The sequence below is a fragment of the Lepisosteus oculatus genome, chromosome 12, assembly GCF_040954835.1.
Source record: "Lepisosteus oculatus isolate fLepOcu1 chromosome 12, fLepOcu1.hap2, whole genome shotgun sequence".
Lineage (NCBI taxonomy): Eukaryota > Metazoa > Chordata > Actinopteri > Semionotiformes > Lepisosteidae > Lepisosteus > Lepisosteus oculatus.
Genome location: NC_090707.1, coordinates 23,424,978 through 23,452,491, shown reverse-complemented (window position 1 = coordinate 23,452,491; position 27,514 = coordinate 23,424,978). Strand labels below are relative to the sequence as shown.

The 27,514-nt window shown below is 35.8% G+C and overlaps 2 protein-coding genes across 9 annotated transcripts in view; one reads left to right on the top strand and one right to left on the bottom strand.

The window, feature by feature from the left end:
• Nucleotides 1-16,355, top strand: part of obsl1a (obscurin like cytoskeletal adaptor 1a) — a 73,840-nt gene extending 57,485 nt beyond the window's left edge. For all 8 annotated transcript variants that reach the window (XM_069197141.1, XM_069197143.1, XM_069197147.1 and 5 more), the window contains 9 exons: nt 434-700; nt 3,202-3,468; nt 7,351-7,463; nt 8,828-8,981; nt 10,312-10,473; nt 11,050-11,154; nt 12,465-12,731; nt 13,088-13,357; nt 14,851-16,355. In XM_069197141.1, coding sequence (XP_069053242.1) covers nt 434-700; nt 3,202-3,468; nt 7,351-7,463; nt 8,828-8,981; nt 10,312-10,473; nt 11,050-11,154; nt 12,465-12,731; nt 13,088-13,357; nt 14,851-14,855 — 1,610 coding nt within the window. In that variant the 3' untranslated portion in view covers nt 14,856-16,355. The remainder of the gene's footprint in view (nt 1-433; nt 701-3,201; nt 3,469-7,350; nt 7,464-8,827; nt 8,982-10,311; nt 10,474-11,049; nt 11,155-12,464; nt 12,732-13,087; nt 13,358-14,850) is intronic.
• A 1,154-nt stretch (nt 16,356-17,509) lies between these two features.
• Nucleotides 17,510-27,514, bottom strand: part of ctdsp1 (CTD (carboxy-terminal domain, RNA polymerase II, polypeptide A) small phosphatase 1) — a 38,704-nt gene continuing 28,699 nt past the window's right edge. The window contains exons 4-7 of the mRNA XM_006636703.3: nt 24,235-24,291; nt 22,894-22,986; nt 21,906-22,091; nt 17,510-21,284 (exon numbers count right to left, since the gene is read on the bottom strand). Of these exons, the coding sequence (XP_006636766.1) occupies nt 21,156-21,284; nt 21,906-22,091; nt 22,894-22,986; nt 24,235-24,291 (465 nt within the window). The 3' untranslated portion in view covers nt 17,510-21,155. The remainder of the gene's footprint in view (nt 21,285-21,905; nt 22,092-22,893; nt 22,987-24,234; nt 24,292-27,514) is intronic.

The following is a 27,514-nucleotide window of genomic DNA, read 5'->3' as shown; positions in this document are numbered from 1 at the left end:
GCTTATGGACTATGTATCATGACACTTTTTGTTCTTAGATTATTAGTTTGTTCTTACAGAAACACAATTTGTTCTTACATTGAAGAGAGATAAAATAGTCCATCTAGAAATGTTTAAATTCTTTAAACGTTGTCCATGATAGATACCACAGGAAGATGACGGTCACAAGTGGTAGTGTCCTAAGAACACTTGTCATGATTTATAAGTATGGGAGACTCGTTCAGAGGAACCTAGACAAAGTGACCAACAGTGACCAGCAAGAGTTATTTTGAGTAGCTTATTTTAGAGTCCAACAACACTGTAAATAAGGACTTCCTGTTGTCAGAATAGTTGTCAAAATCACACCCCTTTTAGATTTTTGTCATTGGGTTTCATTGTTGATCTAAATCTAAATTGTCCTTAAGGATTTTTCATACTTTCTGTGTTATCTTAGAGGCACAGGTGGTGTTCACGAAGAAAATGGAAGCTGTTATTGCTGAGGAACATGGTGAGGCCACTCTGGAGGTGGAAGTGAGTCTGGATTCTGGAGAGGTCCAGTGGATGAGACAGGGTGTGGTGATCCAGCCTGGACCCAAATTTACCCTGACGCAGAATGGCAAGAAACGTAGCCTGACTGTGCACAACCTCTCCTTTTCCGACCGTGGCACCTACCGCTGTGAGACTCTACATGACCGAACCCAGGGCAAGCTAATTGTGGATTGTGAGTGGAACATCTTCACTTCCTCCCGTGATCTATTATTGCATACATGTTATAAACTCAAATTGTAAGCTTAGAAATCTGATTTTGCTTTTCAAAGATGTATGCAGTCAAAATCTATACAATGCCTTATAAATATCTTTGCTACAGACCTTCTCCATAAGACCCCTAAAACTGACAATCCTGTACTGTGGACATAAACCTTTATAAAGGGAACATAAGACTGCTTTCATAAAATAACATCTTCCATTGCTAAGCCAACCCTCTTAACTGATGCTATAACAGAGAGTTAATACCTAAGAAACATGCATCCTCAAAACAACAAGTATTTGGAGGATTTAAAATGGAAACCTAAATTTCATAAGCAGGAAAAATACAACTCTTTTCCTTGCCTGATATGTTTTTGTTCATCAAGGAAGAAACTAGTTGTGAACATGGGCTGTAATACTGTAACTCAATTCCTCTTGTCTCTCCTCCTGTATTTTCATTTCTGTTTCTTGTAGTCTGTTTTCTTAAAGACAGCGCTGGTGATGTTGGCTGACTGGCTGACTTTAAGGAAAAAAATCCAGCCTATTTGGAAGTGCATCTCATTAGATATCTCATCTCATTAGAGTTTGTGGGCTGCTTATCCAATCAAATTCCTTAGTGTCCATACACACTTTAACAGATGTACTCCCTTTCAGAATCTAGAGTGGAAATAAAAATAACTAGCCTGCATACTCATACAAGAATCCAGCACACAACATAATTATCTGATGCATGGATGAAGATAAGTTTTCATATTTATAGATCATTCAGAACTGTGACATAACAAAGACATATTGGCAAAATGGAACATGCAGATAAACAGTGACATCTGTTACATTGGTTATTCTTTTAAGGTCACTGTTACAGGATGGTCAAAATACAGTGCACAGTGTAACCACCACAGCACTCTGTATGAAAAAGAGAAAAGAAAAGTCTGGTTAAATTCACTCATTGAACAAAACAGATATTTCTTCAGCCACTAGCTGCTCCCTGGCTGTCTTCCTCTCAGCCCTTTGTGGTTCATTGTCTGGTCTCTGTCTGTCCACATCAACTTATCTTCAGTTCATTTGTTCTTTCTCTCTAAGCTGATATCTTGCTATAAGCCCCCTAGTCCTTTGTCTCAGCAGCTAGGACCGTTGGTTTATTTGTCAGCTTTCCCTCTGGTGCTCCTTGCTGTGTAGTTCTTACTCTGTTGCCAGCTACAGTACCTCACACACCTGCTAAGAGGAAGCACATGTTTAAATATTGTAGGAGTACAGCTGGCAGGTATCAGAAATGCAAGGATCAACAGCTGCTGCCATTCAGCCAATAATTAAGCTGGCTATCGATCACAGTCACCTGTATGTCTTTCATTCTTTCTGTTATGAGAAGCACTCAATATGTATAGTGGTCTGACGAACAAATTCTAAAATGAAAGAGCATGCACAGAAATCATACTTGAAAAAATCAAACAAATGCATATGTTCTTCCTTAATGTAACTTGGAAATATTCACTAATACCTTTAAAATACTTTCATCACTAATTCTGTTCTTTAACTGAGAGACCACACTTGTCTTACGGATAAACTGGGTTCTTAAAGCATTTACTTGTATGTTATAATCTCTGCTCAGAGGTCCCTTTTAAATCAAACAGTATCTGTAACCACCATACTTCCCTATTGTATTCTTAAGACCTGTGTTATATTTTTCCATAGTAATTAAAAAATAGCCTCCTTCGAAATTAATAACTGTTTCTAGGTGATTACGAATGAGTTAGTAGTATTTTTTAGATAGCGTGACCATTTTTTTTAAAGTGAGGGCGGATGTCTCTTCTCTGACTGTTATTGGCATCTCAAGTGAATTTGGATCTCTTTTCATTGCAGCTAAATTTATGCACTGGCCTTCAGAATCTATGGTGGTGTCATCAAGTATCAAAAATAAACCAGACTTGTTCCATCGTGAGCGTCTGTCTATGTGAGAATGAGTTGAAAATGCTGGTATGCCAGTTACAATAGATAATAATACCCTTCAGTGTAATGTTCTACCAATATCTAAAAAGGTGCCAATTCAATCTCCCTCATAAACAATGGTCCTGCTTGGATTGTGAACTCTAATTCTAATGCCATACATCATAATATTCAGCCTTCTCAATCTTTTTTATAGCGATCCAATAATTTCTAACAGTGCTGCAACAACTACAAATATTCCCTTTCAGCTAATATAGTAGGGTTGCATAAAAGGTGCTTCATAAGCCTTCTGTCCAATTCTTTTGGCTCAAAGTAATAGAAAATTTGCTTTGCAGTAAAGGTGGAGTACAAAAGCCCTTATGTTAAACTGCTGTAATTCAACCTTCCGCTTTCAGAATTCTGAATGCCTGCTTTTTGATAAAAACCTGTTTTTCAAGGCTGTACTGGTTGAAGTAGCAATCTAATTAAATAATTCAGTCTTACACATCCAAGTGATACAACATTAATGACCTTATCATTTCTTCCTCACAGCCAGGAATATTTCAATCCGCAAAGGACTAAGTGACATTGAAACATACGAGCGTGAGACTGCCTCTTTTGAGGTAGAGCTTTCTCACACGGATGTGGAGGGAGTGTGGCAAAAAGATGGCATCCGACTGAAACCAAATAATCACTGGCGAGTCAGCAATCATGGACGAGTGCACAGCCTCACCTTTTCAAACCTCACTCTTGAGGACAGTGGCACAGTTACCTTCTGTGCAGAAAGTGTGAGAACATCAGCAAGGCTGACTGTGAAAGGTGAGTCATATTCACAGCTGTGGAAAGATCATTTTAATAAAAGACTTCATGTGAATGCACTTCATATGCAAAACAAGCTTCTTTAGAAACTTTTGCTTACAATTACAGTCATTCTCTTGTTTTTTTTATTGTTTTGACCACTTGCAATTGCAGAAGCAAAAATGCTTCTAAAATGTTCCCTAAAACTAAATCTAAAAGAAAATTAAGTGGATTACTGTGCATGCTATATATAATTGTTTTATGTGGGTTTAGTGCACAGTGCCACTGTAAACAACTTTATTGCTTTTATTCTTTACAGTACTTCCATAAATGTAATGAAGCCTGTTTTTAGCCTGTTAATTTTAGATTCCAAATCTTCAGGGCTTGATAATATTTTGACAATTTCAATTAAGGAAATAATATGCGTATTATGCATAGGCCATTAACAAAACTCTTCCACAAGTCATTCAAGAAACTTTCTTGGAATAAGCACCAGCATGCATATGTTATCATGTATTTAGATTTTTAGGAGGCATTTGTAACATTTTTAATAAAATTTAAATCTCAAATTGCAATTGCACTGGTCAAACTGGGTTGCTGGTATTAATGGAGTACCACAAAGATCTCTATTAAAACCACTGCTCTTCCTTATTTACGTCAATGTTTTAGACTCTCTTATAAGTATAACTAGTCAAGTTTGTAAAGGATACTGAAATAGGAGATTTAGCAAACACTACAGAACTTGCAAAAAACACAATGATGTAGCTAAAATTCAAGACTTATTAGAATGCAGATTGTTATAACACAGGAGGTAGGAAAAATATAAAGTACACAAACAATAAATACAAGCTTGTTAATGCTGAACTTGATGATATTACATATGAAAAAATACTTAGGTGTTTACTTCTTCTAGCCAATGTGGAGAGACATTTAAAAAGGTAAGCATAGTGCTGAGGAATGGAAAGGAATGACCTGAATTATCTTAGTTATGAACAGAGGGGATCTGATTAAATCAGTCAAAATCCTTAAAGGCACAAACATAGTCAAACCAGTGGACTTTAAAATCCACAGTGAAACATGAAAATAAAGGTGAAGTACTTTTAAAACAGAGAACTAGAGGCAGTATTTTGAATAAAGAGTTGTAGGAGTCTGAAAAAAACTATGCAACCATATTATCAAAACTGATACCCTCGCCTGATTTAGGAAATGGCTGGATGAGATACTTGGATCAATAGCTGTGACAGCATAGCCCTGGAAAGAGAGCAGTGGTTCAGGGAGGGACCATATTTCAGCAACTACATGGCCCTGAAGGTGCAGGACACTCAAGAAGCACCATGGCGTTTCATGTGAGAACTTGTAAGATGCATAGAGGAGTGCCTGGAGAAGAGAATGAAAGTGTACGCCAATAATAATAATAATAATAATTGCTTACATTTATATAGCGCTTTTCTGGACACTCCACTCAAAGCGCTTTACAGGTAATGGGGACTCCCCTCCACCACCACCAATGTGCAGCATCCACCTGGATGATGCAACGGCAGCCAAAGTGCGCCAGAACGCTCACCACACATCAGCCATCAGTGGGGAGGAGAGCAGAGTAATGAAACCAATTCATAGATGGGGATTATTAGGAGGCCATGATTGGTAAGGGCCAATGAGAAATTTGGCCAGGACGCCGGGGTTACACCACTACTCTTTGCGAGAAACGCTCTGGGATTTTAAATGACCACAGAGAGTCAGGACCCCGGTTTTACGTCTCATCAGAAGGAAGGCGCCTGTTTACAGTATAGTGTCCCCGTCACTATACTGGGGCATTAGGACACACATGGACCGCAGGGTGAGCGCTCCCTGCTGGCCCCACTAACACCTCTTACAGAAGCAACCTTAGTTTTTCCCAGGAAAAACTAAGCCAAGCCTCAGCCAGGACATGTCCTTAGTTATAAAATCTCTGTGCCAGTGAAGAACAATTTAGGAGAGAAAGTGCTGCTCCGAGGCAGGGTTGTGGTGGGCTAAGTCTTGGGCGTAAAAAGAGAAAAGCTCACAGAGATCATAGCTGTGTGATCATAGCAAAGACTTGCACTGAAATTATAATTTTTAAGGAGAAGAGGGAGAAGAAAGCCATCTACAAAATAACATGCGTTTGCAGTAATTGATATATAGATGGATTCTTTTCCCTCTCCCCCAAACTCCCAAACTCTTCCCTGAAAGAGTGTGTGTTGGAATAAAACAATAAAACCACTGCTCTCTTTCCAGTGCTGAAGTGAAATAGTGTCAAGGTTTTGGGGCATATCAAAACCTAGAGAAGGGGTCTGCCAAAGAAAAGGAATGTTTGAAAGTGTAAAGCAGATGACTTGTTGGCACTTCAGTGTAGCTTAATTGGCTTAATAGCTTAATAAGGTGGATCTAAAGTATAAGGCAATCTACTGTATGAGAGAGGCAGCTATTGTAAAAGATGCATGAAGTGTGTGTGTAAAACAAAGTAACAGTTTAGCATCCTGGAAGTACAACTTCCTTAATCTCATACAGCAGACCTCACACAAAAACATTGAGAATCTCAGGGTATCCCCAAAATTTAGATGTCCAGTTCTGTTGGCAAAGTAACTCAGTGCCTACAGCACAGGAGACCAGCTTACTATAAAACCAACTGGCCTAGTTTGGCCAAAGGGTCAGCTGTAGGTTATAATTGTTCTCAGGTTCTTTTTTCTTGGAAAGTATAACAGGGTAATTCCATGGAAGTTACTGCTAATGCTCACAAAAATAAAGTATGACTATAACAAAAACTAGTCAACAAAACAATCCCCTCCCTTCTACCATCTACAATGCTAATTTAGTCGTAAATTTTTGGAATTGTGAATATAGCATTGCTTTATATGAAATTAAGACTGGTGGTTAACATGCAATTTATTATTGATACATGTTTGTAGAGAAAAGTAAAAATAATACATTGTATTTTTTTACCTTTATTTCTTAATTTCTTTCCGAAACACCAAAATTAAAAAGTTTCACACCATTATTTGCAAAAGCTGGCAAAACATACTGTATTACTGTAATTGAAGAATCGGCTACATATTATGCATGCCGTGGGTTCACATTACTGGGGTTAATGTGTCTGTTATAAATCAAATTTAGAAAATGCAAAACAGTATTCAGTGGCATTATCTCATTGTATCTGTATGGTTATCTCTTATTAAAGTCATTATGCCTCACTGATAAGATTCAATGTAATAAGTGAAAATTCCTACAACAATGACAACAATAAGACTGGCATACGAAAAACAGAATGCAGGTTTCACAGTTGAGCCAGAGCTGAACTAACAGTTTTATGCAGAAGTGCCTCTGCATCTGGTTTGGAAGGGTGCAGTTGCTCTTACCAACACATTACACAACAGCTGGATAATGAGAACAGCTGGACAGAGGGTGGTACAGGAAACAGACTTTACCGCTGAACTGGGGGATTTTGGTTTCTAAAGAGAATTGCATATGATATGGCGCATGTAACTTCCTCTGGAAAATCACCCATGATTTCCAGTTTTTCAGAGGATTCCAGGACATTCTGCGGAAATGACATGTTCTACAAAGCAGGGGAAAATAATAAAGCCAGATTTCCACCTATAGGCTCAGTGAAACAATGTCAAACATTTTGGATTTTGAATAAAATTTAAATATAACACATATGTTACTGGGTGGTATTATTTTAGGTACTACAACATTTATATTTCAATATAGGATATATTACTGTTTTGGAAAGCTGCTAATTTATTAAAATTTTAATGACTTTTCCTTGCATTTGAATTTTGGTATTTCAGATATGCTGGAATGTATATATATTTTAACCAGAGTTAAACCATCTCAGTCTAATCTTACTTGTAGCTGTTTTTGTAAGAACTCACTGCTCTGTTTCAGAGCCTCCTGTGACCTTTCTGAAAAAGCTGGAGGACCTACATATTCCTGAAAACACAGCAGCTTTGCTTGAGTGTGAGCTGTCCAGGCAGAATGTGGAAGTTAAGTGGTTAAAGGTGAGAGAAAGTGATAACAAGTATTTAAGCAAAAAATATTTCTTGGAAAACGAATGAATGTACATTTTTTTAACAATGAAAAGGGATAGTCGACAAAATGCTCCAGGAGAAAGCCTAGTGAGAAGGTCGGACAGCGGACTGTCTGTAAGCTGCAAAAACAGTGGGTTTGTAAGAGAGTGCATCAAGTGTTTGCGTGTGGTTTGCATGTGGGAAGAAAATAGAGAAAGGCAGTGGGTGGAAATGTGAGTTTTACTGAGGAAGTATTTGGGAGTGAAGTTAGTGGTGTGGTAAAAAGGTTTATACATGAGCGTAGACCACAGACCAGAGAGCAGGAATCGCAGCCTGTATTCTCCCAGCTCTGGCGTAGTGGAGTTGAGGGGCTACCTGCCCAGCTTCTGACTCCCCTAAGGTCTTTAAACTTTACCGAAACTATTTTAACGATCCCAGTGAATTTGAGTACATGATTTAGGTAATTAAAAACAAGAAAAACACAATATAAACAAAAAACAAAGGAACACAATATGCTTACCAAATGTTTGCACAGCCTTTAAAAAAACATTTTCTTCCTGCTTTCAAACTTGGAGATAGGTCCATAATTATTTTTGTTTAGCGATTCAAGCCTTTGGGATGCTTCTCCTACAGAAGATTTAAATTCAGAGAAATACAGAACTATACTCATGACAACCTTAAAAACATTAAAAGCCAAAATAACTTCTATTGTCAAGTCTGTTCATGCACTGGACTTTCTATGGAGATGCTGTGAACAGACAGACATTAAGCTCAAGTTGGTAGCTGCGTCAGCATGTTTAGGCTGCAAAGGAACAAGTAAATTCCATGCTGAAAAGAGAAGAAAAGAAACATACTGTAACATTTCTGCTGTGCAGTCTTCTTCAAGTGTGAAGATTTTCAGCATGGAATAAACCTTTACTTGTTCCTTTGCAGGAATAAAGCACCATTGAAACAGTCTAGAACGGGGAATCCAGCACAAAATCTACATAGACAATTACAAGAACTGTTAAAAAAACACTGCAATCAATTGCTAGCACTAGATGCAAGACCAAGATAAAATATTCAAGGCTATGTGTGAGTTGCGTTTTTCTGTCTAGAATGAGGTTCAAATACGGTTTTTGATTCACAACTTTATTTCTGGTAAATGCTAAATTTAGAATAGCATTCATTGATTTCAATATGTGATTGAATTCATTCTCAATTATCACATAATTAGATTTGTCTGGTTGTAGAGACTATGAATACTAATTACCTTGACTGCATGTATACAGTATGGCTGAGAGAAATATGGTAAAAGGAAAAAGCCTGCTCTCATGTTTTCCCTATAACAAAGACATTCTTCACCTTGGCTATAGAATGGACAAGAACTGAAACCAGGGAAGAGCTACCGCATCTACTCTATGGGGAGAAAGAGGTTCCTCCAGATCACAAAGTGTGGGACCATGGATTCGGGGATATATACCTGTGATGCTGGGGACAGCACAGTGTCCTGTACTCTGGACATCTATGGTATTATTGACTTTTAAAAATGCATGTCACACATCACAGAACTTGTATTATTATGTCTTTTGCATTTCACACACACAGACATTCACATATACCACAGGACAACAAGTGGAATTCAAAAGGACAAACACTAAGTCACTAATTAAAGATTTTTGTCACTTATGCAGAGAATTTTATTTTATCTTCAGTCCTGTCCACACAGAGAGGGAATTTCAGATCTGGCTTGAGGTCACAAAAATTACCCAGTTTGAACAACTTAATTGTGTGCATGATAATTTGATGATCTGGAAATATGTTGCACATTACAACTAAAAATAATCTCATCAGTCCAACAGCCTGATTCATTTCACGTTTACAGATTGAAATAATAATTTCAAATAACCTAGTCATTACTTTATTGCAACTAGTTTAGACAGATCTTTAGATATACTAGAAGTAGATTTTAAGTGACATGGACACAAATGTTCACCAGGAAAACTAAAACTAAAAATAATTATTATTCAAATTAAAATAATTATTGTAAAATAATTTTATATTTAAACATTTAAAAAATAAATTACAATTTAATATGATTAAATTACTGTATTATAATAGCATGCTGTGGAAAACCCGTCTCATTTTTCATTTATCCCCAGATGCATTTCAAATCGACAGATTTAACTCACACTCTAGCACTGCCACCATCTGCTCAGAGCACGTAATTGCAGCTGAACTAGAAATCAAAATTACTAACCTTGCAAAACATTTAGCTTTATTTTAAACGAAACGAAACAGGGTTTACCTGCATCTACTACAATAAACTAAACTAAGAACTCCTAAACCAAACTTATTAAGATGCTTGTGGAAATATATAGCTGCAATTCCATATTCACCCTAATTTTGCATCATGATTTTAGAATACTGAGTAGACAGCTACAAAATGATAAAAATGGATACTAGAAAATCAGATAAAGTCAACAAATCTGTTCTAATCTCAAGAGCACAATGGAGAAGATTTTACTGAACTTTCAAAACAAGGATAAATTACCTACAGACTAATTATTTAACAAAACTGGCTAAATAACTAGCTCTGGCAAAAAGATAAATGTATCCTTTTATAAATGTCACATACTGTAAGAGTTAATTTTAAAATGAAGGCTCTTGAAGAGATGTAATCAGACTCATTATTGAAATGACATGTACAGTAAATGTCCTAATAAACCTTTTGTGAAAAATCTCTGTAAATCATTCTGTCACTATAATAGCTTATCTTTTTCGTTCATGTGGGAGACTGATGCCAATGGAGGTGAAAGTCTGCTTACTCTCATGGTTACTCCTATTTCATTCTTTCCAGAGAGGAAAGTCGAGATAGTGCAGGGCCTGGAGGATTTGGACATTGAGGAAGACCAAAATGCGGTGTTTTTGTGTGAAGTGTCAGTGGAGGATGTGCCAGGGGAGTGGTTTAAAAATGGGGAGAAAATCAAACCCACCAGCACCATCAAAATCCGTCAGGAAGGTGAGCACTGTTTATTTCATCATTGCTAAGATACTAACCAGCATTATAAATCACACAAGCAATGCTTCATAAAAAATATGACAGGATTCAACAGAGGAAGCAATTTCACTTGCTAAGCTGATTACAGTGATTTAATTGATCCAAAGATCTCAACCAGTCATATTTTAAATATTCCATAGACTCTTTTAAACAAATGACCTCATTTGTTTCAGCCTGCCTACTATATAAGTAAAAAAAAGTCATAATATAGATTAATAATCTTGACATAAACCCTGCATTATAGAAACTATATAAAATATTTTTTACTCACTTGTATGACTTCTATAACTCTACTACAATTTTATTGACATTTTGTTACTTTTGATACAATCCTGGTCCTGTTTATAGGTTATCAGTCCAGCTGGACTCAAAGCATCCTAAATCAGCTCATTATTGACTTAATTGGACCGGTTTTCCTGATCTTCATATGCTGTTGTTTAAAAGAGGCCTACAATTCCTGCACACACACCGTCCCTCCAGTATAGAGGACAATAAAATGCAACGGAACCCTTGCTTTCTTTATTCCTTTCACTTTAGGGACCAAGCATTTTCTTCTGATGTGTAATGTAAGGGCAGAAGACTCTGGAGAGATCAAGTTTGTTGCAAAACAGGCCGAGTCTACTGCTTACTTAGAAGTAGAAGGTAAACATTCAGTGTTTTCATGTGTACATTTTTCTGGATAATTAAGTTTGTTTTCCAATAAAAATACTTTCAATTTCTTTTTAATTGCACTTACTGTATATATTTTTTTCAATACAAAGTATCACAAAGCACTTTACATATAGGAGGGGTCTCTATCCACCACTGGGTGTCATTTTACACCAGCAGCCCCACCATAACTACACAGATCACAGAAAAGTAAAAAACTGCTTCATTCGCTGAATAAGGGGGAAACTTAAGGACGCATGGGATTTATACCCCTACACTTTCAAACAATGCCATGGGATCTTAATGACCGAGTAGTTGGGACCTTGGTTTAACATCTCTGATGGACAACAAAGCCTACAAAACTATACCATTACCATACTGAGAATTTACTGAGATCTGAAGCTAAGCAGATGAAGCTACAGTAGTTTGCTGTACTACTGTAGCAGACTAAAGCCAACCCAGATGTGGTGATGCTTGGCTGGTTGTTATGTGCCTTTTGGGTAATCACAATCAGCTAATGAGTAACTCGTACTCAAAAGTCACAAATCTGAACCATAGAATAGCATGAAAGTATCAAATATAAGCTCTACACAAACTCATTTAATGACTGAGCCTAGAAACCGTTAAAAAGAATGAGGCATTGCAACAGTGGTGTCAACTGTAGTACAAAAAAAGTTCTTAAACTAGAATCAGCTGCTGATATACAGTGCCAGCCTTCACATTTTCACTGCTTCCTCACACCACAGTCAAGTGGTAGAGCCTCCACTTGATACTTGATCATCCTTTTTCTGCTTAATGTATTACGCCACTTTTTAGCTCCTCCTTCCAAGTTGCATATCTTCATTCAGCAAATAAAATTAACTTAATAAATCTTTTTAATCATATATGTTCAATATACTGTATTTGATACTATTAGAACCAGCGCTTCTTTTCGGTTCTCAAGACTTCACTCATTAATTTGTAAACATCCATATTTCAGTATTGTAGTCTTCTGTGACCACCTCTTTCCCGGTTAGAAACATTTGTTTGTTCTCTTTCTCTGTCACTCTTTTTTTCTGCATTTTATTTACTTTTCATTCATTGAACTACTGTGGATAAGTACATTACTATTTTCTGAAATATTTAAAAAGTTACTTTATACATAAAGAAATGTCTGATCTTACAAAAAGACTGTAGTCCTGAGATCCAGGACTGTATTCAACCTGGAATCCATTCAACCTGGAATCCATTAATGCCTTGGTATCTACAGTATAATGATATCAAGCCTTTAAGAAGCTTCCTAATTCTCCTGCCTATCCTCACAGAACTCCCAGTAACAATAGTAAAGCCCCTCAGGGACAAGACAGCCCTGGAAAAGCATCGTGTGATCCTGGAGTGTACAGTGTCCAATCCCCGATCAAGCATCCGTTGGTACCAGGGTGATAAATTGATCCTGCCCTCTGAACACTTTGAGATATGCAGTGAGGGCTGCTACCGCAAACTGGTCATCCACCAGGTTGCACTTTCAGATGAGGGTGTCTACAGCGTTGAGGTTGGAGAGCACAAATCATCGGCAAAGCTGATGGTGGAAGGTGAGCCACATTGTCCCCTCACACTTCCCTCCTATGGAGTACAGATGAGAAAGAGCCTGTGTGTGAAGAAATAGGAGAACTCTTGGAATTTTCGTGTTCTCATGTGAATTCTTTCCTGAATGTTTCTATTTTCATCAAGTTTCCTTTTAGTTACTTGAGAGGTCTTTTTTCTCACACTACGCAGGTGACATTTTCTAATTTCTAATTTTTTTTGTCCTAAAACATTAATTCATATTTGTTTGGCTGTCGGCATCATACAGTATGTGTTTCACATAATATGGCTCAGCAAGCACCCTTAAGTTTTCAAGTTTTCTTTTAATCCTGACATACATTCTCCTTTCGCACTGCCCATCTAGAACAGGCCATCTTGATTGTCCGGGTTCTAGAAGACGTGGAGGTGAGAGCTCCAGAAGAGGCATGTTTTGAGTGTGAGATCTCTGTCCCAGTCATCAAACCACCTGTCTGGACTCTGAATGGGGAGACCCTTCAGCATGGCGGCGATGTTCGACTGGAGAGCATGGGCACTGTTCACAGACTCACCCTCAGAAAGACCACAACAGAAATGACTGGCCTTGTCAAATTCACCACTGGCAAAGCACGAAGCAGTGCCAGGTTAAAAGTCAAGGGTGAGTAGGATTTTCTTGTCACTAACAATTAAATCATGGAATTTAAGTATCTCACTCACCAGAACTTGAACTTTATTTCCATATGTAACCGGTACTGGTACAATGGAATTCTTACTTACAGAAAGTCTCTCGATTGTAAAACAAGTGTAAAAAACAAAACAAAGTGCAAACAGGGCATCAAGACAATGTACAAACAAACAATAGACAATGTGCAAGTAAACATGTAGACAGTTTGAATGTAAACAATACAGACGTGTAAACAATGACTGGAGATGTGCAATAGATAAGAAATCATAAAAAGGTAGATGGTGATGGTGTAGGTGTGGTCCGAGGGGGATGGGTAAATGTGTTTGCCAGTCTCACTGCTTGTGGATAGAAGCTATTGAAGAATCTAGTGGTAAGTGTCCGTATGCTCTTATATCTCTTGCCTGAGGGCAGTGGGGTGAAGAGCTCATGCCCGGGATGGTGACTGTCCTCTGTGATGGCCAGAATTCTACAATGGCAGCGGTCCTCATAGAGCTGTTTAATCTTGGTGAGACCGCAGCCGATGATCTTCTGGGCCATATTGACCATTCTCTGCAATGCCTTTCTTTCTCGCGAAGAGGTGTTGCCATACCACACGGTGATCCCGTTGGTGAGGACGCTCTCGACACTCACCAGTAACAAGATTTTGCAAATTACCAAAACTACCACTATCTCCTGACATAGCTGGATTAATTTGAAAAAGTTCACAATTAGATGAAACGATGAGACAACACAGACATATCTGTAGAATTATTCTGTATTTTGAGGCCTTGTATAGAGTTTTTGGTGTATTTAACAAAATCCATGTCATTGGTTTCGGCATTTATAAACAAAGACAGAAAGCAGGAAGTTATTTCTATCAATACTGTGATTCAGGAAATGATTGGAATGTGGATTTTCTCTTTTGTATTGGTATTCAACTTAGTTTTAGTTTGAAACTGCCAAGATGCCAGTGGAAAACCAGTCCTTTCCCTCAATTCAAAAAGTATTCATCATCAAAGTTAAAAAAAAGAGTCTAATTCTGCTTTAAGAAGTAAAATTTTAGAGTTCCAAATTATAGTATTTGCCTTGTTAAAACTTGCACCTTCCAGGCTCATAATGTGAGCCACATGCCCAAGATGTTTTGTTTAGCATCTTTGTTGGGGTTAGTGACTTTAAAATATATCTTACACCTCATCTATCTGTTTTAAGTACATTGTAAACATAGATATTCCAAAAACAAGAACAAAAAGAAACAGCCTAGAACAAGAAATCACCTCTCTCTTGCACCTTTTGCCAACTCATTTTATTTACTATTTTTAATTCATATTTTTAAAGAGTATTTCTGGTGTATATATTATTTCAACTAAAATAATTCTGAACAGTTTTTAGAGTAGTTTACAATATGTAGATTTTTCTGTAGTTCAAAAATTCTGCAAATGAATTCTAAAGAATGTTCACTTACATGTATCTTTTTTTATTTCACACAGACTAATTCCAGAAAACAGGACAAAGAATTGTCTGCGACCTGGAAGATTCTAACAGTATTGTCAAAAACAGATTTATTTATGTATATTTATATATTTAATTGGGAGATAGAGAAGATAGGGGAAGAAAAATATTTTATAAGATGCTTCATGCATATTCCAAAATAATAGGATACTGGGCAGTGGAATGGTTTTGAAACGTAGTGCCACTGGTTTGTTCTGCTCTGCTTTAATTAAGGTACTATGCACCTGATTTATCACAATTCCATTTATGTGTTATTTGAAAGGAGAAAAACATTGTTTAAACATAAATTAGGAGTTGCTGAATTGTGACTTTGGGTTCATTCAAAACAGCATTGTGATATAAACAGAATGTAAAGGGGCATGCTTTTTCATATAGGACCAGTTTATTCTATGTCACAAACCAATTAAAATCTAAGAAGAAACTGGATGGCAGGTATAACCTTCAAAATATTTTGACAATATCTGCTTTGAAAACCGTAGCTTTAAAAAATATCTAGCTTAGCTTGATTAAACCATAAGGAGTTACTTTTAAACAAAACATGATACTAACTTTAAATCGTTCAAATCCCTTCCTCAACAAAACACCATTTTATGTGCATTGAAAGCTCATCTTTTATGTTGTAGTGTTTGACATTCACTAGAAATATTCTAGGAGTCGGTTAAATGAATAGCAAGAGTTATGTGATAGTAATACAGTAAGTCAGTAAAATAAAACTTAAAAATAAAAAAATCTGATGAGGTATGAAATCTGAAGTCTGCTTGCTTAGTCTTCAAGTCAGTCACCACACTGATTATATCCTGAATAATAATGCCATTCAAATATCAATGCAATTCTAAATTGTAAAAGAGAAATCAATATTAGTTGAGTATGAATCGTTTTACAGCTCAAAAGACGGGTTAAAGGAAAACCTATTTTATAACTTTGCAATGAGTACTCATAATAATAAATGAATTTGTACATGGTGTAGAACCCATAATATTCATCTACTCTTGATTTTTTTCATAACTTAGCATTTGTATGACTTTTTAATCTTATTAATATAATAGAAATATAATAAAAAATATTATTTCTATTATAGGATACTGTAACTTTAGTATGATTGAAAATGAATGATATGTCCTACTTTAATGTGTTTTAAGATTTGAGTGTGTTGGGCCAAAATTGGTTAATGTTTAAGATGATGTTGACTAAGAATAGATTCATTAACATTTACTTCAGAATTAATTTGGTATTAAACGTTATCTGCAAGAAAGATCACTGTTGTTATTGCAATCAGTTTTCAAATATAATGCAATGTAATTAAAAGAAAACCTTTTCTGTCAGAGGAAGTGATGCCCCCCCAATTTCCTGTAAAAAAACTTCCCACATCCCCCCTTTCACCTCACAATCTTTCCTGAATTTCTGAGTTAGTGTCAGCACATTTTTGTTGTTGTTTCCAGATTCTGAATTCTTAAAATAAAACCTGCTTGATAGGAAAAGCAAACTGGTTGAGTTTTTTTTTGACTCAGAGGATCTCGAACTTTGACTTTAGACAGGAGTATTATTACAGTTGTTTCTGTTTTGTTTTTCCCAGACACCAAACTATGTATAAAGCTCAAGATGTTAAATTATGTGTTCATTGTGAAACTTTAAGGGTATGGTTATTAGGCTCATCTGATCTCATTAATTCCTATAATGTTGCAGTCTTTTTCAATATAAAATATATTGAATGTATAAATACCGGATGGGGTAGGAGACCACTTGAAATAACCACCATCTACTCCGTCTCAGCTGTAACAATGTATTCTGGTTAATTTTCAGAGGGTCCTTTGAAATTTTCATTTGGCAGAAAATACCACTATGACATTATGAGAAGGTCTCACTTCAATACTTCCTTATGAAACTCATATTTGACACGGTTTTAGCTTAAATTGATTAAAAAGAAAATATTTCAATTGATGTTAAATATATAGGGTTTTTTCATTCTTATTTTCTTATTATCATATTTTGTTGTTCTTCTAAAAGTCCCCCGTCTGGAACTGCAAATGATTCATCATCTGAAGCTTTACTGAAATGATTACCAATCACCCTTTCTCCAATGCGTGTAAGTCAAAACTGTGCATTTCTTAGACCTTGTATGTCCTTTAGTCCTTAACCAGAGAGTCAGCGTTAATTAGAGAAGTGTGATAAGGCACTAAGCTCATAACTGCCTGCCACAGTGGATGGTCTGCCTAATCTGATTCACTTAGCTCTAGTGGTTCTTGGCTGGTATTAAAAGTTCACTAGAAGAATCCCAAGCTGAATAACAGCTCAGCTTCATTATGAGTCTAAAAGCAAAATATTTATTTACAATTAAATACAAAGTAGCTTTTAGTGAATAAGCCAGTAAAAAAAGATATTAAAAACAAGAACTTTTCACATGCTTGGAAGGTGTTGTATGTCAAAGCAAACAATGTATGGGTTAGGCTCAGCCTATTTTTGTTGAAAAAGACTGCAACTATTATTGAATTGACATTTGGGCCCAAAAGTAACAAACATCTTTTAAAAATATAGTCCTAACCTTTAAACAGCTTGATCGTTATCTGTCAATGGTAACAACTACAGTATATGCAATATCTAAAGGTAACTATTAGACACAATAAGCACGCACACCACTCATTCAAGATGTTAAGATTGTATGATATCATTTATGAGATAATTCATGTTCCATACAGTAAAATACATTTAATAATTTTAATAAAAATACTTTCACAACTAGGTTACAATTGTTTTAATTTAAACTCAGTGTTCCCAGATCACAAGTATATTATACCATATATTAATGCCAATTGTCTGCTGTATTACTGTGTAATTACCAAAGATGTTCATATACTGCACCTGTATCTGCATGTTTCATTACAATGAAAATACAGTAAAAGGCAGTAAGCCACATAATTAAACTCAACCACAGTATCTGTTTCTCCTTTGGTGACCAAGTACAACGGGGAGTCCTTATTCTGAACCACTATTTTAAAAAAATAGTTTCCACTTTACACAAATGAACTTTCTGTCAAGATGCATATTTTTAAGGATTCATTTCCAATATGTCTTGGGCACTATCACTCATCAACCTGTTATTAAGAAACCACGTTTATAAAACTGCTTAAGAGAAAGAATGTTTCAGAAAAAAGTAATCTGCAGAGATTTAAGTTAGAGTACTGAATGTGGGAATTAATACTGACAGTTTATTTCTTCTTTGTTGCCAATCTATTTTTGTGGTAGAACATCCCCCTGGTACAAGGTTTTCTCAATTACTCTTTATGATTAAGATCCCAGTACTGTTCCTTAAAGAGCAATAGAGATGAAAATGACATTGCATTCCCAACATATATAAAAATGACTTTTTGGGAATGATTAACCAGAGTGTATGGTAGGTATGCTTGTTGTTTGTACAAAAAGAGTATAATATTGAAAATAACAGTTACATATACTATGGGCAGCCTTACCATATATAGTCATTTTTAGTTTCACAAACATACACTACATAGTTATGCTTGTATATTAGTTAAATGGCATGACAAGAGTAACACAAACACATTATTTAAAGTTATTTTTTAATATATGAACTGAAAAAAATAAAATTTGGGCTTAGGTTTGAAAGTCCATCTACAGTATATGTAGACATTTACACAAATAAAAAGACACAAATTTACTAGCTTCAAAAACATCTTGTTTCTGACAGTCATGAAGCTGTACTGACTGGTTATAAAGACTACAATTTCTCATAAAAAAAACTCAAAATCGTATCACTAAAAGCTAATGCACCATACCTCACCTTAATTAGGATTGTCTTAAATGTACAGTACAAGGTGTAGTTTCCAACAAAATGTACCATCTTTTGTGCCCAACATTAGCCTTCTTTCTGATTTACTGGGATTTTTAGTGAAGTGTCTGCTTTATCCTGTTCAATTCCTGAACAAGATACTGTATACTGCGCAGAAGGCTGTTCTCACATCCATAAAAACATTACAAATGGAAGCTCATGTAAAACATCTGCATACACAGACTGTAGAACATTCTTTAAATGGAATGCATCTATATGCTGCCCTTTCCTGTATTGCAAATACCTGTTTGGAAATATCACTTACTTTTAAAAATTCTATAAGAAAATAAAAGAGGTTCACAATTAAAGCTGGCCAGGACAGAGAAAGAGGGAAGGTGAAATTGAACTCTGACTTCACTTAAGTGGTAATGATGCAATTCTTGAGAATGAAAGGTGTGATCTGGTTTAAACTGAGACTGCATAATTCTAGATCTTAAACAAGTGAAGTTACTGGGTTTCTTTATACATATAATGCTCCAATAACAACTGTTACTGTTAACACTAGCATGTAGGTATGACTTTTTAAAACATGGTTAAGTAGGTGGGCCGCATAGTGGTGCAGTGGTTAGTACTGGTGCCTCGCAGAGCTGAGGGCAACAGGTTCAATTCCCGGGGTGCAATTGGCATGGAGCTTATTCGTGTGGTTTCTTTCCCAATCCAAAAAAATACTGGTAACGTAATTGGCTTTAGGGAAAATTGGCCCTAAAAAAATTTATATGCGTATGTGTGTACAGTATGTGTGCCCTGTTATGGCCTGGTGTACCCTGCCTTGTGCCCACTGCTTGCTAGGAGAGCAACATTTGACCCTGACTGGGGGAAATGGTTATAAAACGGGTGGATGGTTAAGTATCCAGAGATCACTGCTCCAATTCATTTCAAAGTTTCAAAAATACTTCCATGATCATATTAATTGCCTACAACAGAAAGAAAAACGTACATTTCTAGGGGTTTTTTCCTTGTATAATCTACTATGGAACTGACATAAATGACACTAATGACAAGCTTACCAAAATGTTGCAGACAAATTCAAGTTCTGGAGAAAATTAGAAAATATTGTGCTTATAAAAACCAAATGTCATTTTCATACACACTGCTTTTTAAGTTTGTCTGGTATTTTTTCTGGACCACAGTACTAAGATAATAAGAAACAGAATGTGAAGGCAGTTTTTAATGTTTTTTCTGTTAAAAAAAAAAGAAAAATTAAACAGATGAAGAAAACAACAACCAGCTGGACAGCATGTCCAGCTTTAATATTGCAGTCTGTAGAAAACAAAATTCACAATACCCACATTGGCACTTTCTAGCTTCTCTGTTAGACAGAACTTAAGGGGAAAGAACATAAGCTGGAATCTCCTCTGCATCCAGTGATGCTCCTCCCAGAGAAAGCTTGAGGTTGAGGTTCTGCAATATGCATCTCTCCTCTTTGGATCAAGGTTACTATTCTCCAGTGCTGCCAATATGAGACATTACCTAATCACATATTAAAGATCTTAAAGACAATGTGTTAAAAAGGGAACATACTGTAATTAGGCATTGTGGTGATTTAGTAATTCCATAGAACTGAAAAACGTGGTTAAGGCAAGTAGACATTTTTTTAAAATATGCTACAATACATCATGGATAAGCTTCCACTTATAATACTTTAGCATTATCAGAATCCCTACCATTAAATGCAATGATGTCACAATGCTTTTAAGTTAAGGACTATCTTTACTTAAACTTGGTTCACTGTAGAAAAGGCAGTCAAAATAGTGTGAAAATACTAGGATGCTTTGGCATATAATTCTACTGTATATAGTGTATGCTTGATGTGATTATATTACGGCATTTCAATACTGTGATATTGCCTCTCTTTTTTTATTACACCACAAGGGGTAAAAAGAAAAACACCTAGAGCTACATCTGCACGATTGCCTTTTTAAGGGTCTTTTACCCTTACCCCAAATACTGCACCATACATGCTTTTATGTGTATACAGAAATTATTCAATGAAGACTGGGAATGATAAATGGGACATATCCCACAATACAGGGCCTGGGAACATAATATACATTTCTCCATGTAAAAAATATTTTAATCATAAAATATAAAAAAGGGACCTACTTTTCATTGTTTCAAAGGGATCACCACTGGTCCTTTAACAAACATGACAGGGACCCATCCCTCAACCTTGTCTCAAAATTGCAAACAAAAATAAAAGAATAACACATATTCAAGTGTTAAAATGTTCTATACATTTTTAAGAAGTGCTTTGCAGCTCCATTCTTCTTCCAAAAGGGCAACTGCTTTGCTGCTACCAGCTCATTTCTGCCATGTGTTCCTGTGAATGGAATTGTGGGTAGGTCATGAAGAAAAGGGCAGTAACCACTCAGCTTGTCAGCAGCACTGTAGAGCCTGTGCCCACCAGCCACTGGCCCTGTCTTGTGAAGCCTTGCGATTCCATTAGCTTATAGTCCTCTGTTGCTTGAGTACTGTGTAGACATCCTCCACCTTACTCAGTCTCTCAAAGAAAGGAATGAGATCAAGCAGCTCTGTATCAGACATGTCATCGAACCAGGAGGCTACAGGCACCTGCAGAAGACCACAGATACAAAACATGAGGAATAAAACAAGTATACAGTTGATAAAGTGTTCATGAGGCGAAATACTTTAAGATACACCTTAAGATTCCTAGCTGAAATGAAATGTTTCACATAAACGGAAGTAGTTGCTATATCAGAAAATTAGAGAGCAATTTGCAATGGTAAAGACATCACTTTAAAGTACTGAAGTGCACTTCTTCACAATGAAGTGAAAATAACTATAATCTTGTTATGAAGGAAGAGTAAGTCAGTACTTCAAAACAATACTTCTTATACTGTATTTATAATTCAACTGTTCTGTTTTTGAAGGTTAACTTGCTCTACATTCTAAATAAAATTTGGGCAAGATGTCATAATAGGTACAGTAAGTATTAAGGTTCTCTTATAAAATCCAAGGGAAAGTCTGAAATACATGATTATAACTGAAGAAATTCAGAAAAAAAGAGTGAATAGGATAAAAATAAACAAAATAAAAAGTAAAATAAGTAAAATAAAAAAAACAAAGTTAATGCTATCTTCAGAAAAAAACATTAAAGTGAAGAATGCTGGGAAAACTGGACTGGAAGGAAAAGGAGGGAAATTAAAGAGACAATGGGGAGAGGTTACACACAGCATTGTCTGGGTGGAAGATGTAGGAGGCAGGAGAGTTGTCCACTATGATTATCTTGTTGAGGTCCCTGCCCAGTCGGCTAAGGTCTTTAACATAGTTGCCACGGTGGAACACACAGGACTCCCGGAAGAGCCGGCTCCGGAATGCACCCCACTTATCCAGCAAATCTGCTACTGGATCTGCATACTAGGACAACAGCAATCGAGAAAGCCACAATAGAGAAAACGCAAAAGAATAAGATGGTTTTAATAGGCTGTACCATGAAGTTATTGAAAAACACAAACACACCAGTGGGCAGAGAAGATAACTTTAATGCCCTTAATTTGCCGAGAGGGATAGCCTAGCGAAACTCAAGTACAGGTTCAAAATATTTAGTGTCCAGATGAAGTCTGGCATAAGCTCTCCTTTGTTAACTACTGAGAAATGACCATTTCTTTCACAAGTTGCCTCCGGAAAGAACAGCAACGTCCAATTCTGGGTTCAGTCACTCCAGTCTCAGTGTGTCACCATGTCAAATGTCTGGTGAGGAAAAGGCTTTGCAACTATACTGCTTTTTTAAAGATATATCTTTTTTTATAGATATATATATATTTCACATTTGTTATTTATATCCTGCAAACTTCATCTTTCATTAAATGTACACCTGTAGAACATTTTTATATTTGCAGTGCAGTCACCTTATTTATGTATGAACATTTTCTATTTTATACAGTAAAAATAATTCTAGCAGTCCAGATAAAGGAGTAAAAAATATACTGAACCTTTCAAATACACTGCTAATGCAATGATATCCCATACTGTGTGTACTTTCTTCTTATTAGCCCATTTGATGAAATACAATTAATTAAAAAGAAAAATTGATATATGGCATACTTTAGTTTTTGCACTAATTAAGTAATGAATAATTAAATAATCCAAATAATTCTGTATTCACTCCGATTCTCAGAGATTAACTATAAAGACTCCCTTTCCTAAATATGTTGCTTACCTTGGCTAAACTTGCAGTGAACAGCACACACTCAAACAGCTCTCCCATTCGTTTGAGAAATTCATCCACATGGGGCCGCTTCAATACATACACCTGTGTGATAAAATACATTTTCAAAAATTGCCTAAGAGCTTATAGATTTGAAGAATATCCCAGATAATTCTTATGTACAAGAGAATAGATATTCTGCCATGCAAATGCATTCAAGCATCTGAATATTAGTGGACGTTAGATAACTGCAATAATATTTTGAGTTTAAAGAAATTCAAACCTTATGTTATCCTTGCTACCTTTTTTGTAATTGTAGTCCACAAACGCATTCACATTTTCTAAATATAGGTCAACTTGTATCTCATATGGGATTCCTGAGCAAGCTGTAAATAGTAAGAGATCAAAAAAGTTCAAATACTGCATGTGACACTCACATCCTACTACCATTAAAACTCCATTATCGTAACCATAGGCAAGGCAGCAATGAGTCTGAAACATGTGTTTCTTAGGACTACTCTAACATCAACAATTCTTAAGAATTTATGGCCTGAGGCCTGAGTTCTTAACATGAGGTAAAGGCACAGTCATGAGGATAGCTTTATTCAGTAAAACTGGCTAAAATCAATTTTAAGAAGAGGTGTACAGAAAGATACACCAGCATTATCTCACAACTTAGAGTGCAAGACTTTATAGTACTACTTACAAAAATTTGTATTTTTAATAAAAAAATAAATGCACACACAGACAAGGTTAAACAGAAAAAGAAAAATCCTGTCATACAAAAGAATGGAAACACACACATGCACAGACTCACAAGCTCAAGTTCAATTCACTTCACTCCTCCCATGAACTTGTAGCTATTGGCCTTGCTCCTGAACCAAGTCATCCAGAATAGGCCTTCCAAGCTTGAACAAGCCTATCCTGGATTACTTGAAACAGGCACAGGCCTAAGACTACAAGGTGTCTTCTGTCTTCTGATCCATCAGAACAGGGATTGTAGGTTCCCTTAAAAGGGGTCATAAAGTATACTGCAACAACCTTTGAAGTGGAGACCTGCTAAAGACTGAGATTAATGGGCAGAGACTTCCAAGAACCAAGCAATGATTTTGTCATGAGACCAAAATAGTAACCTGCTGCTGTAACCCATCACCATTCCCAGTCACCACTCTGTCAGGTAACTTGCTTCTGTAAGCAGGAGAGTCAAACACAAATAAACAAAATAAGCCACTCATGCCAAAAAGATTAATAACCCCTCTCAAAATACAAATAAAAAAAGAAGTCACCTTTCTAACACACAGATTATTACAAAATTAGTTTTAAAAAAGAGAATGTGTAAAATAAATGTCTTACCTGATGAACAGTCCCATCTATTTCAACTGGAATGATAAAATCTGCATTGTTCACTGGCTGTCAAAACAAAAATAAACAAGGTAGTTTATGTGCAAAATGTATTTGTTGGTGTGAGTTGAATTAAAAGTATCGTATGGTACGGATTTAACTTTGACAAAAGTATAACGACTTCAGCAAAACACTTAAAAATAGTTATTCTCCACATTTTTGCAGAACTTTTTTCTGACATACATAAATACCTGTAAGTGTTTTGTATAATGCTTGGTTTAAGCATCACGATCACTTTATTGTGATAAAATCAACCCCTTCTAAATAAGTTCCTTTGGCATATTTCTAAAATCGGTTTAATGAGGATGGTACATCATCTGTACATTTTTGAGGTTGTAGGATTTCTGTCAATGTATTTTGAACATTCTGAATACAAATGACCAATAGTGTTCAGGTGGCCATACAGGAACAAGCATGGTATAATACTGGAATTGAATTTTCACCAGGGTGATGCGGATTTAACAGGCTAAGCCATTTTTCAAAAGTAGCAACCTGAAATTTATATTGTGATTAGAACAGTTTTGATGCCACTATTTTATTATGCAGAAAAAGAATTGTTAAAAAATTATATTCTATTGTAGTATTAGAATTAGGGTTATGAAACTTGTCGAATTTGGATTAAAGTAGTTGGAATTTTTGGGCAAATAGATTTTCAACACAAAGTAGTTTATAGTACAAGATGCATACTGAAAACTTAAAAAGGCAGTCAGGATGACATCTGGGTTTTTGGAGAAATCCCACTGCACAACACTGTAATTTTACTGCCACTAGTTAAGTGGTAGCCCAATTTTTGCACAACACTAGATTGGATTACGGGCCACATTTTGCCAGGGAGATAATGATCAGGTACAAAACAAATTACTGAAACCATGAGATGCAGGACTGAAACATGATTGGGTGTGGGCAAAATCTGTCAAGTTTCAATTGAACTGGTGCAGAGGTTTCAAAGAAGAAGATTTCTGACTGTGGCTATGAAACCAGCATCTCACTTAACACATGACAGATAACCCAGGAAAGATAGGAATTGAGGGGAAAAAAAATCACTAGTCTTCCAAATATATACTATATGTAAATATGGCTATCGACTTCCGATAACACAATAAAAATAATTACAAACCATCCAATGACACATTGCACTGTATGTAATATTACAAAGGCTGGCTGAAAAGTATTTATAAATGTACTAAGTCATTCATTCCCTTAATTTGTTTTGTCACTGAAACAGGGAATAGGTGCCGACTTTTAAAATTCACTTAAAGTAGAACATTCCTTCTTAGTACATCATGTTTCTTCTTAATATGTTACAAATATGATGTACCACGCTGCCAGGAAGTAACTGAATGGCATTTAATGGTATCAATACAAAAAAATGAAATCTTAAAGAAACAGTGCATGTAATGTGTTCTTGGACCATGGAGCTAGAAAAAGATGGATTGATTAGTCTGATCTTAATCAAATGTACTCTCTGGCACTTCCAAACTGAACACCTTCATAGACAGCCCCAGTGAGCCTCAAACCCTTTACTGAACCAGCACATTTACTTTTTATTCTTTCTACAGACTCCAACTTGGGTTGCTTTTTGCATATGTCTGTCATAGGCTTTGAAGTAACTTTACAGGACGTACCATATACAAGGTTTCATCAGCTGGGTATTTATTCAGAAAATCAGCACACCAAATAATCATAACTCACTTTTCTGCCAAGCTCAAGAAGCACATATACTGTGGATTTAGGATAGAAATAGGGGGAAAGCATTATGAAGCACCAGAGATTTAATGACTGAATAATTTACATGTAATTGTAATGCTATTTTTATATTTCTGGGTTATAAAGATCAGCACTGATAAGTGCATTTCAAACCACAATGAAACCACACTTCAAAACACAACCAAAAATTAAAATGTACAGATTCTTCGAGCATAATCAGCAAACGCAACAAAGATATTTTTATTTTACAATTTCAAAACTTTGATGGTATGCCACAGGGACTAATTCATAGTATAATCAAAACACCTTTGTGATCTTGACATGCAGGTGGGAAGTAGGGTTAATAACGTCCGTTTTAAAAGGTTTCAGATTTGTGTTAAGATTTGTATCTGTTGTTGCTGTTAATACAACTGTATTAATATAATTAATATAAATTCTACTGTTTATTGCCTAATATTATTATACATGTATGTTGTACTGGTGATGCGGTTGTTGGGGTTACAACAAATCACACCGGCACGGTTACACTATATACTGCAATGAGGAAAAAAATCATACACAGGTCTTTTCTCCCAATTAGGATTTTTTAAGCAGCAATTTCTCGTCTCCAAATGTTCCACACATGCGAATCACAGGAGGTCATACTGAAACAGTAGCTTACATGTCACTGAACTGCAGTGTGATCATATACCATATAAATATAACGTATATACAATATGATACCATATGATTTTTAAATCACTACAGTACAGTATGTTGGAAATAATAAAACATTTTTATGTATCTGGCTATTAAAAAAAAACAAAGCAATGGATTTTCTGGGAAACTTTCACTTTCTGAGGAGCAGGTGGCCGTCTAAACCACTGGGCTGAACTGTCGCTTGGGTGCAATATACTACATTACAGTCTCTGAGCCTTTCATTGTCTATAATAACTATAAGCACAGCAAAAGTCATTAAAAAATGTCAAAAATGTTTCCATAATATCCACAAGTAATATTTTTAGCTGCCAATATTTCAATAATATGCCAATATTCTCTATCAAGTGGTATTAAATCAATAAACAACGTTTTTTTCAAAAAATTACAATAGCAAGTACAGTACTATCTCTTATTCTTAAAAAGGACAAAACATTTTTAAGTGTAAACTTTATATAGTTGGAACAGGCAAAACTGAACATTTTCAAAATAACCACTGTAAGTTTCCGAGTTAAACTCTGATGCACAAAATATTTATGAAGAAGGTGGGATACTGTTGTTTGTTTTTTATATTCAGTTACCACTACCATCTACTGTACTGTATGTTCTTCAGTTATATAATATGTTATACCAAAATTTCCCTTTAGTTGTAAAATTACCTGTTACATGGACTTAAATATGCACAGTAGAAAAACATTAAAGAAAGCACTAACATCTATTGCCACCTATCAATCGTCTTTGGTCAGTGAATTACATACAGTAATACACCGTGCCAAGGTAAAGCATCTGGAAGAAGTATTGTGCATTCTTGTGTCTGCATCAGTAGATG